The sequence below is a fragment of the Boleophthalmus pectinirostris genome, unplaced genomic scaffold (assembly GCF_026225935.1).
Source record: "Boleophthalmus pectinirostris isolate CB_2022bp ecotype Guang Dong unplaced genomic scaffold, ASM2622593v1 HiC_scaffold_18, whole genome shotgun sequence".
In the NCBI taxonomy this organism is placed as follows: Eukaryota; Metazoa; Chordata; class Actinopteri; order Gobiiformes; family Gobiidae; genus Boleophthalmus; species Boleophthalmus pectinirostris.
In genome coordinates, this window is record NW_026571133.1 from 9,198,776 (window position 1) to 9,210,916 (window position 12,141).

The 12,141-nt window shown below is 38.3% G+C and overlaps 1 protein-coding gene across 1 annotated transcript in view; it reads right to left on the reverse strand.

The window, feature by feature from the left end:
* LOC110166345 (proton myo-inositol cotransporter) overlaps window positions 1-12,141 on the reverse strand; it is a 150,316-nt gene that overhangs the window by 13,028 nt on the left and 125,147 nt on the right. The window contains exons 5-6 of the mRNA XM_020931582.1: window positions 4,090-4,253; window positions 1,450-1,570 (exon numbers count right to left, since the gene is read on the reverse strand). Of these exons, the coding sequence (XP_020787241.1) occupies window positions 1,450-1,570; window positions 4,090-4,253 (285 nt within the window). The remainder of the gene's footprint in view (window positions 1-1,449; window positions 1,571-4,089; window positions 4,254-12,141) is intronic.

Below are 12,141 nucleotides of genomic sequence, written 5' to 3' on the forward strand. Positions count from 1 at the left end.
AATTAAGTCTTTGTTCAAGCTTTATTAAGGCAAAAAAAAAACCTCTTTGTAATTGTCCTGTGTTAGACATGAAGTAGTCACGCTGCTCTGAGTGAATCTCTTCTAAATGAGCAGTAATGAGATTGTGAGAGACATACAGAGAACAAACAGGGGCCCTGTAAAAGCCCCTGTGTGTCTGTGGGTTTGCCCTCTGCAGCGTGGCTCCATTAGTTTGTAGTTTAGAGGACATTCCACCATGGTAGCACTGGTCTCATCCTGTTTTCTACTAAGTGAGAGTAAATTGGACAAGCACACAGTGAGATCTGTGTGAGGGCCTGAGTGAGGCTTTGTTTTCTAATGGGATGCCAACAGAGAGGAGCTGAAGAGGAGCTGGAGCTGTTTGCAAAAGAATGAAACTGAGACTCCAGAGATGAAGAGAGTTAATGCAGCGAACATCAGGCTTAAGACCTGTTAACCCTGACAAATGAACTCTAATTAAGAGCTTTACTTTATCACCTTACTGAAAAGAATAGTGCAGTGCTGCTGTTTTAAAAAGGAACTACAATCACAAATGAACCTGAGTTATCAGTCCTTAAACCTGCAAATAGGACACATACAAGTTTTTCTCATTCTCAGTGTATGGACAAGTGTTAGGCTTGTCACGATACTTATGGATTTTTCATTCAACAAATGCTTTTTTTGGGGAGTCATTGTTTATTGTGTGTAGAATTTATTTGCTTTAATGTGAAATTTTGGCTATACGATAAGATTTGAGCTTTAAAATGTTGAATTAATAACTTCTATGATGCAAACTAAATACTTAAGTGTTTCATTTGGCTATATACTTATTGTAGCTCATGATTTTTCTTAAACAATATTGTACATTTAGAATAGTTTTTGTGCTTTAAATCTGCTCTTGGGTTATTGTGTCAGTGGCATTAATTAGTTATATTATAATTTACTGTCTATATTTTCTTCATCCATATATTGTACTTCAAAATGTGTTACGGTGACAGGTTCACAAGTCATGTGAAAGCTCAGAACCTCCAGAGTTCCCTCACTGAGCTGCAGAGGCTGCACTAGCACTGAGTAAGGATTGGCTGCTGGTGCTGGAGTTTAGGAAGAGAATGTTCAGGTGTTTTGTCCAACTGGTTTAGTCGTAGTGTGCACATCCTGCTTTCTTACTGACTTTTGACTTGTTATAAAATTATGATAAACCTAATTATAGTAGTCAGCACTTGACTGTCCATCTCTCACAAAACAAAAACTGACATGAAGCTCAATTTTATTTCAGCAAAACTCTGCAAGTTAAACATTTCTTTTCACAGTTGCTGCAAAGAGTGGTTTCATTAAGCAAGGCATGAATCAACAATGACAATATCACCAAAATAGCAGAGATCAGATTACGATTAGACTAAAGTCATTAAACCCACACAACACAGATGCAACAGACTTTCTTTTCTTACTCACTGGTACTTGTTGCAGGTGGAGTTGGCCATGGCCGGGTCCAGAGGGTGGAAAGTGACTGGAGGACTGTGCTGTGCTGACAGGAGGAAGCCGATCGCCAACAGACTCAGGCTCAGACAGGTACCTGATAGAAATAAAACAAAAATTAAATCATATTTTTAACAGCTGAACTGAGCAGGTAGCTCCAGTTTAAGGTATTTTTGAGCAATGAAAGTATGTAAGGAAATAAATGCTAGATTAATGCTATACTGTGGAACCTCCCAGGCAAAACAATGATATTTATATTGATACTTTGCAGTGACATCAAGTGTTCTACATGTATCTCTATGATGGAATGTTCATCAGTTACCATGGTGAGTCTATGCACACAAAAAAGTTTTAATATTGTCTGATTCTGTCATCAGTACAAGCGTTTGTGGTCTTGTTTTTACAGCAAAAATAAAATGAAAATAAACTAAGTAATTCCTTTATGGTCAGATTATGTTAAAACAAAGATCAGATTAAAGTCTAACTTGAGTAACAGATCTTAAAACAAAATAATAATCCATAATATTCTAAATAAATGCCAGTGCTAAAAAAATATATAAAATGATGCGGCTCTAGAGACTGTGTGTGTGTACGTGTGCATGTGTGGGAGGAGATAAAGAGGTATCAGTGAACAGCGGCTGTCTGCTGCTTTTGTCAGTGAAAGACACGGCGCTCACAGTGTCACAATGAGATCAAGGAACCAGTCTAGTCAAGTATTAGAACTGCAAGGCCATGTTCATGATATAACTGTTGTCATTCACTTCTGTTAAAAGGGCCCATGTTACACAAAACTCACTCTTGTGACCTTTAAACCGTGTCATAATCCTGTTACTTAATGCAGTGCAAAACCATACCTGGAGTTTTGTTTCATGTGAGTAAATAATCTTTACAATTATCCAAAGCTTAAAATGCTCTGTTCCACTTTGTAATGTCATGAAGTACCTTTTACCTTTAGTTCAGTAAAAATTGGTAATTCCAGGGCTGAAATTATCCAAATGATTATAGTGAAGGTGTATGGAGTTTAAAAACACAGTGGAGCACTTCATGTACTAGTATTACCACATGACATCACAAGGTGTAACAAAGTGTTTTCTGTTTGAGAGAAGAACTCAGCCTAAATATGCAAGATCTGTGTGAATGAAACAAAACACAACTCCAGGTCTGTTTGTGATGAGGAAACAACATTTTAACAGATCAGAAAATAATGTAATATGGGCCCTTTAAAATATATTTGATCATATTGACAGATTAGTTTGGATTGCCTCTTATTAAACCTTTCAATAATAAGGGTCATCAACATATAAAGGCCCAACAGACTTAAATTAAACTCATCTTGAACACCAAATGAATGCATACCACTTCAGTACCATTTAGCCCAGTTTAACAACACTTAACGCAACACAATTACAACTAATTACTCCAAAGTCTGGACTCTCTCTAAACCAAGTCCTTCACTGGCACAGAGCTGACTCTACACCTGTTTCTAGCCATTAACTGCCATCTTTGGTTAATTAGTCCATGATTCTGTTTAACTGCGGAACAGCATCAGACTTATTTAGCTCGCGATCAAACATCTAAATACTTTATGTTATTAGCCACCTGTATAAAACATCCTTAGAGATGCTTTAGCAAAGGTTAAAACGAAAGAACCAACAAACAACATGATCAGATGGTGGATCACTGCTGCACCACTATGGAACCTACATAGAGATGTCTGAAGAAATACCATATTTTTCAAACTACAAGTCACTCCGGAGTATAAGTCGCACTTTCTGGGGGAAATTAATTTTATAAATACAGAGACCAGGAACCGACATTTCATCTTGAAAGTCAAGTTATAAAACAATAGAATAGAGAACAACAGGCTAACGTCACATATGAACAGTACTTCAGATAACTATAGCATAAACAACAGAAGAGAACTTGTTTACCAAACTCTCCATCTCACTCCAAATCACTAAATCCATTGAATTCTTCATCCTCGGTGTCACTTCTGAGCAACTCTGTGACCTACGAAGGTAAAAAGAGCGCCTCTTCCTCTTCTGCGTGGTTGTCGTCAGACTCAGCATCAGTTCCAGTTAGAATTATTCCGGCCTTTCTGAATCCCAACAGGATGGTTTCAGTTGTCTTTCGTTGTTTAGATTTTAAATATTCAGTGGTACAGAAGTAATGGTGCGATTGACTTACATGATACAGACAGAATAGCGTCTCTTTCTGCAGGAGACATTCGCATTAGAGCACAGTGACAGTGGTGCAGGAGTAATAGGAGCAGCAGATACTGACACACAAACCTAGAGGGCCCTCTCGCGGCTGTCAGTGTGAAAATTTTAAGTCGCACCAGAGTATAAGTCATAGGACCACACAAATGATGAAAAAAGTGTGACTTACAGTCCAAAAAATACGGTAGTGTTTTTTATTATCATTACTGGAATCGTTATTGAGTCTAATCCTTATTATGGAAATCGAGTTTGACATTTTAGTATCATGACAACATGATATGATAACAGCACCAAGGAGCAGTGACACAATCCTGACTTTATAACTTCACTCTTATAAAGGCTATGGAGTCATGACCACAGTGTGAGATTCTTCTTATTAAAACTGTAAATCTCTTACCTATGATACTGCCCAGAGTGAGTTTTCGCCGTCCCACCCTCTCCACCAGCCACACGCCGAGCAGAGTGAACAGGAAGTTGGTGAGCGTGGTGAGTCCAGCGAGCCAGATAGCCAGTCGGTCATCCCTCACCCCTGACATCTGCAGGATAGTTGCGCTGTAGTACCTGCAGGGGGCGCATGGAAGGAAAGGTTATAGAATGAATGAATGTAAATACTTGTAGTTTGTCTTGTTGCTGATTGGCTTTCTGTCTGTTTATTTTGACCTTGGTAATGTGTGTATTGCATTATTGCCAATACTTAAAGGTGCATTACGCAACTTTTCTGGTAGAGGGCCTGTCACCTGCTTGTCTCCATGGAGATGTTATTTCTTTGTCTAGAATGTATCTACATAGTATATCTTTCTCAAGGAGGACCACTATGGAGAGGAAACCATATTCACAGATAATTTTTTATTATAGTTTTTGTTTTTTTTTTATTGCTCATGCTGTTATTTTGTTGGAATTAATTTAAAGACAATAACAACAACAACAACAAAATCTGACAATTAACATAAATACATATTTCTACCATTATTTGCCTTGTCCTTGCTGCATGAACAAAAGGAACAGGAAGAAGATAAATCTTATAAACCCTGCTTCTTTCACAGATCAAAAAATGTTGTATTTTTGAGCAATAGAAATGTATGTAATGAATAAATGCTAGAGATGTGTTTAATGTTACACCATGGAACATTCCAAGCAAAGCAACATCTCTATGGAGACGGACACTCCATAAAAGTTGCCCAGTGCACCTCTAATAAACATATGTGTCAAAAAAGAGTTATAGTATTAGAAAACTGAACATTACAGGATCCATATTACACTATTCTATGATCTAGATCAGGGGTCTCCAACCTTTTTCATCCTGTGAGCTACTTTTCGTAAAATGAAAATGCCAGAGAGCTACTAATTTTAGCGGTTGCCAGAAATTTCATAAACATAAGAGCCATGGTAAGCTGAAGATGAGGTACATTTAGATGTCTATAAAACATAACCCATTATCCAGTTATTACTGCACAAAAATAGGCATCAAAATTATAAATGTACAAAGGAAATCAAAATTAATAATAATCATCAGTTAATAATACAAATTTGAGTTATTCAGTTCAATATGTGTAATTCAGAAATCCCTGGACAAGCTACTTAGAAGAGGGTGGAGAGCTCCCAAGCTACAGGTTGGGGACTCCTGATCTAGATCTGTGTTATAATGTTGTTGCCTCATCACAAACACACTCAGAGTTGTGTTTTGTGTCATTCACACATGTTTTAACACACCAACACTGCATATTTTGTCTTTTTGTCTTTGTTTTTGTTCTTCTCTCAAACAGAAAACACACTGTTCCACCTTGCGATGTCATGTGGTAATACCAGAAGTGCTCCATGAACCTTCACTAGAATCATTTGGGTGATATCAGCTCTGGAATTGCCCATCTCCATTGAACTAAAGGTAAAATGTAGCTGTTAACTTGAAAACTACCACTACATGGAGATATAGACTCAGAGACTAATAATAAAGGATTATTCAAACACGTGTGAATGAAACAAAATACAAGTCCAGGTATGTTTCTGAGAATATAACAGCATTTTAACATGGCTTAAAGCTCACAAGAGTCAATTTTGCGTAATATAGGACCGGTAAGATAAATACGTGAATTGCTTTTTAACAATTTGAGGGACGCTAACAGAATTCGCCGCTGCCTTGAGGCTAACTGATAGAGACATGCGTTCATTCTGAGTCAGTGGTTGCTCTGAGCGCTGCAGGACTGAGGATGCATAACAATGAAATCACAAATGGTTGAAATAAGCAGTTTGCAAAGACAATTTATTATTGCTCCTTGAAAAACCCACATTCTTACAGTGAGCAGGGGCACCTCTCTGCGGATCTGACCTGTAACTTGGCCTGGTTGTGTCACATACTTGTCTCCATGGAGATAAATACATGGAGATGGGTTTTATGAATTGATAACATTCTGTGCAAAGTACTGACATCTCCATGGAGACAAACAAGTTAGAGAACCCTCCAGTATTTTTTTTCCTAGTATGTATTTTAGTTAAACACCCTGTATTACACAAAATTCACACGTTTGCGTAAACCTTTATTGTTAGTCTGTCTATATATCCAAAGCTCAGAATGCTCTGTTCCACCTTGTGATGTCATGACGCGGTAGTTTATAAGTTAACAACTACCTTCTACTTTTAGTTAGAGACCCCGTTTACACTGAAATGAATCTGCGTATCACCGTATCGGAAGCAATCTGCGTCCACACACGTAATTTCTATGTCTGCAATCCTTCCTTATCCACACAGCTTTGAACATATGTGTTTACATTTTACAGAAACAAAACTTAAAACCACATGGCTAATTTGCATAAACTAAGAGCTCAAAAAACAGCTCGATATCGTGCACTGATGTGGTTCAGCTTCTGTCAGACTAAAGGACACGACTCAGTGGAATGAGTGTTCTTTCTGTGACAGAGGATGTGCTGATGATGGTGAGTCTGTTCTGTGTTTCTATCGTGTTGGAGATGGTTCATGTTAAACTTTTCAGAGATTATACATCTGCAGGTCGTACGCATAGACCTTATATATGAATATTTGCTAGCCTCTTAGCGTTTTGCCGGCGAATTAGCTACTTCGCGGTGCATAGACCTACATCAGCGTATCAAAGTTTTCAGGCGTCCACACGGTGCTGGATCAGATCCATACTCAGATGAATTCGTGGGAGTTGGTGGCACCAGATCGTTCCGTCACTGGAGCCGTTTTCAATCGGATTAGTGTGGACGAACACCGCATCCGCAACAAAAACGATTCGAATACGTACTAGTGTGGACAGAGCTAGAGACTGAAGGTGTATAGAGTTTAAAACCACAAGAGAGCACTTCCTGTATGACCACATCACATTATAAGTTAGAACAGAGAGTTTTCTGTTTGAAGAATTCAGCCTAAATATGCAGGTTCATAACTTAAACATGTGTGAATGAAACAAAAACACAACTCCAGGTATGTCTGTCATGAGTACACAACATTATAACAGAAAATAGCGTAACACGGGCCCTTTAAATAAGAAAAGGCACAGGCCCATATTCTCCCTCTCATTCAGTACAGTCCTACTTCAGAGCTCTTGTGAGATCCAGACGATTACTCCAGTCACTTTCAATAGCTCTTCTATCAGCGCCTCTTAATTACACATGCAATTTTGGCACCAAGCTACTTCATGTGGGCAGATTACAGCCAATTATCATCAACAAGCTTGGAGCCGGTGGTCCACAGTATACACACACACACACCTGCACACGCTCTGTATCCACTTCACAAAAACGCTCGGCCAAGTCAAGTGCAAAAATGTGGCTGAAATTAATATCTATAACGCATGGGTGATTTTCATGTATTTGTATTTGCTGTAGTTAAATGAAGTCTAGCAGCTGATAAACAAAACAGAGCAACTGCCGACAAAAACAAACCTCTCAACTGTTTAATTATCCTAGTGTCAATATTTAGATGATATTACGGAAATTCATTAATGGTCACATTTTTATACAGCGCTTTTCCACCTTCAAGGCACTCAAAACTCTTTTCAACAAGCAACCACTCACCCATTCACACACACATTCATACACCGGTGTACACAGACACCGGAGGAGAGGCGGGTTAAGTGTCTTGCCCAAGGACACAACAACAGGGAGCTGGAATCATACTGCCAACTCCTGGGTCGGTGAATCTGACCGCTCCACATCTCGAAAGAAAGAACATCATTACTTCAAAGTGTGGTTTCATTATCTGTTGTCCGTTGAAAGGAAAATGCTAAAACATACTTCTGTGTTATGGCTGAGGTTCAAGTATTTCACAAAAAGTAAGTGGACTGTAAAATGAACTACAAAAGTGCTGCTTTTTATTTAGCTGTTTTTCAGTTTTTCTAAAATGGATAATATAATTGGCAACAGTTGCTCAAGCTTGGAGGACTGATTCCCACTCAAATTAAGTTCTGTTGTTGTGTCCTCAGGCAGGAGACCACACACCTAACCAAGTAAGAATGTGAAGATTGTGTGAGTGTTGGTGCTGGTCAGAGGAAGCGATGGCACATATTGTCAGCCTCGCTTCTGTCAGTCTGACCCAGGGCAGCTGTGGCTTTAGTAGTATTTTACCACCACTGAGTGTGGAGTGAATGAATAATGACAGTGTAGTGTTTTGAGTGGCTTTGACAAGCCTGTAAAGCGGATTACAAGTGAAGGCATGATTATTAATGCTTTTGCAAATCCCCCAAACAACAATTACAATATTATCCATTTTTCAGTATATTCCCCACCTCAAGCTGTGGTGACAAATGTTTGAAAATGATTCAGAGTAATCCCAAAAAGACCATAACTCATTAGGGAAAGATAGAATAAACGCGCTCTAAATTAGCATTTGACTTTTGTGTCTTCAAAAGCCTCGTTATCTCCTCTCTGAAAAACAAAAGACACTGGATTTGCATATTAATATGCTAAAGTCAATAATAATGAGGAAACAGATAGTACTGAATAAAAGCACATTTAATTAGATACCATTTTGCCTCGGTGCAGTGCTGCTGGGAACAAGTGTCCTCCGAATAAATCATGGTTGTCAAAGGGACAAGAGACCTCTGCCACCACTCCACAGTGTTACTATTATTTTATTTACATTAAGTTGAGCACATAATTTAATTCCTTTATTCAGACTTATATTCTAATTTGAGTGCATACACTTTAGTGTAAGTCTGAATTATTTACTTAGACTTGTTCTTTTTTGTTTTGTTCGAGTGCCAGACGGAGGACCCTCGGGAGACTATCCATGAATCAACAAAGGGGGGAGCACTCTTTAGTTTGTTTTACTAAGTGATGGATTCAACATTTATATTAATCTCACTGTGTATGTAATGGTAATGTAATATTCACTTTTGTTACTTAATCTAATTATAATCAATGTATCAATATGTGCACTTAAACAATTCTGTTTCTGAGTATTGCAGATTTCATGAGTTTGCAGAAGGTCACGAAGTCCTATCAAATTCAATAACAGGAAACATCTTGGGCGACCATTGCTTAAGGAGGATAAACTAAGGAGGATGAAATGAGGAAGGGCAGACTGACCTTAACTCTGGCCTGAATACTGTATTGAAGTGTTATTTTTGTGTTTCCTGTAAGCAAAAGAGGAACTACTCCTTTAATGTTTAATGTTTTGCATGTTCCCCCTCCTGTTCTGAGAGGAGTAGTTCCCATTGTAACTAGGGGTCCTAATATTGAATAAAAGGCGTGGAGAAACGAGAGAAGGCTTTAGAGGGTATTGGGTGAACAACTAAGTTACATGTAACTAGAGTTCTTCTCTCGGTACTCCCTCCACGCATGTAAAAGATATTAATCTCTTGTCTTCTCTCTTGTTATTGAATATTGAGTATAGGTAAAGGTGAACCTATCACTAAGTTTGTTTGTCTAGTTTGTTTTAAGGTCACTTTACTATCACTTATTATTTTCTGTATTATACCTATTTGCCTTCTTGTTATTTGGATTAAGTTAGTAGTTTTAGTTAATTATTTACTGTAGTTCCCCCCTCTTGTGTTCAGTTTTAGTTGATCCTCATGTATTTAAACACATGGTCCTTTGTCTGGTTGGGTTCGTTTTGTTCTGTTCTGTTTGATTTAAGTTAACCCAGTCAGGTCCGGCTTTTTGTTAATGATTTACCAAATTAGAGCCTTTGTTAAACACTTTTTTTAAATTTAAACTTATTTTTATACCTTGTCTTTGCCTTTTTGTTTGGTCCACTACAGGTTCATATTACACTATTTTCTGATCTATGTTATAATGTTGTTTCCTCATCAAAATTATGATGTTGTTAAAAGGTAGCTGTTAACTTGAAATCTACAGCTTCATGGCATCACAATGTCATCGCCCAAAACATACTACACAGGTCTCCAGGAAGAACAGTTGATAGCTAAGTTAAATTAAATACAATGAATCAATGAACCTGCCCAGGGACTTCAGGTGGAAATTAGCACTGGTGCTACAACCTGGTACAATGCATCTCTCCTGTTAAGATTAATGTATATTGTGCACTCTCCTTGTCTCATGAAATAAATAAATAAATAAATAAATAAGTAAATAAATGTGGAATTGAGTAGACTGTAGAAGAATGTAGATAGACTAATAATAAAGGGTCACTCAAACATGTGTAAATGAAACAAAATCACAACTTCAGGTTTGTTTTTGATGAGGTAACAACTTTATAACATGATTTAAAGTCCACAAGAGTCAATTTTGAGTAATATAGGACCTTTAAACTTGAACAGAAGATTCAAAAGTATGCGATAGTATTGTCTCAGCCTGATTCATCAGCCGGCTTCACTTTGTGGAAGCCGTCTGACCTCGCAGCATTAGGATTTGTTCGCTTGACGGTAGAAGGGTACTTTTTTTAATTTAACCAATCGCTGCTATTTGGTCTTGACGTTTGTAATGCGCCGCTATCGAAGCTAACTTGTATATTAAGCTTTTCCCAAATCTTATAAGAGTGGCAATTTCCTCTTGATAAAATTGAAATATTCTCTTTCTTCCGGTTTTAAATCCTTGATCTCGGGAATCGTTGTCAAACAGAATATATGGCTCTTCGCTGATTGGCCTGTGCGGTCTACAACTTCCGGGGTTCTTGTAAACCGTCTAGTGTATTCCGATTCCTGACTTAGTCGCTGGAGAGAAATGAAATTGAGTGGAGGCACTAGGTGGCGCCTGCCTGGCTGATAATGTTGTTTTCTCATCAAAATGATGTTATTAAAAGGTAGTTGTTAAGATAAAAATTACAGCTTCATGACATCACATTGTGGAATTGAGCAGACTGTAGAAAAATGTAGACAGACTAACAAAAAAAGGGTTACTGAAACACGTGTGAATGAAGCAAAACACAACTCCAGGTATGTTTATGAGGAGGTAACAACATTATATTATATTATTCTAAGGAAAATGTACAAATGATCGATTTTGTGTATATCAGTGTTTAGGTTCATGATATCACGTTACTATATTACATCCTTTTCTGCCCCTACTGTACTTTAAAGATGCAGTGTATACATTTTCTCGTGTTTTTTTTTTTTTTTTCCGCCCATGATGATAGATAATTTTAATATTGTACTCTGTAACTTCACAAACAGGTGCCAAACCTTCCACCAAAAATGTTACACACTGCACCTTTAAGCTAAATAACAGTAGAACCAGTAGAACCAGAAGAACAAACGCCCAACTCCTGGTAACAGCAGCTCCAAAACATCTATTTTAACTGTGGAGTTCATAGAAGTAAGAGTTTGATGCATTAGGGGATGGCTCATGTCTGGCTCTGTTAGGACCAGAGTGCAGTTTGAGGCACCAGCGGGAGTAAAAGCACTATTTCAGATCAGAGCTGGAGCCTGCTGAGCGCAATATCAGCCCTGCCTCTCCTCATCACACAAAACACGCACAAAACTACACACAAAACACACACTCAAATAAGAGGAGTAACGCCACAGAACCAAGTGATCTTTTTTCCCTTTGTGAAAAAGTACATCTTGTTCAAACTGTTGAAAGCTTCTTAAAGTCAAGTTGAACCTCGTCCGTCTCTATTTAGAGTTTAAAATAAGACATAGATGTAATGTTCAAAATGCATTCTAGGTCTTTCTCACTCAGCCACACGTCGGTTTATGTAAAAGAGTGTCTGATCTGTGAGTAATTCATGGGCCGGTCTGAACACATGGATCATAATAAGAACTGGATAAGACACTTTCCTTCTGTCCCAGAGTTCTGCTGAAAGGGGCAGGTTTTAACGTTATGGAAACTTAAGGGCGGGTATGTGGGCAGGTAGTGATTACACACGGGCGGGTCAGGACTAAATCAGGACTAAACCAGGACTACACCAGTACTAATCTTGGACTGAAGAGAGAGAGAGAGTGAGAGAACCCTGAGCCTGTGGAGCAGGGTGCCCAAAAAGCGAAATCGGGCAACGGCTGCGCTTACCTCCGTGGGGCAGGGAGCTCTGTGCCGAT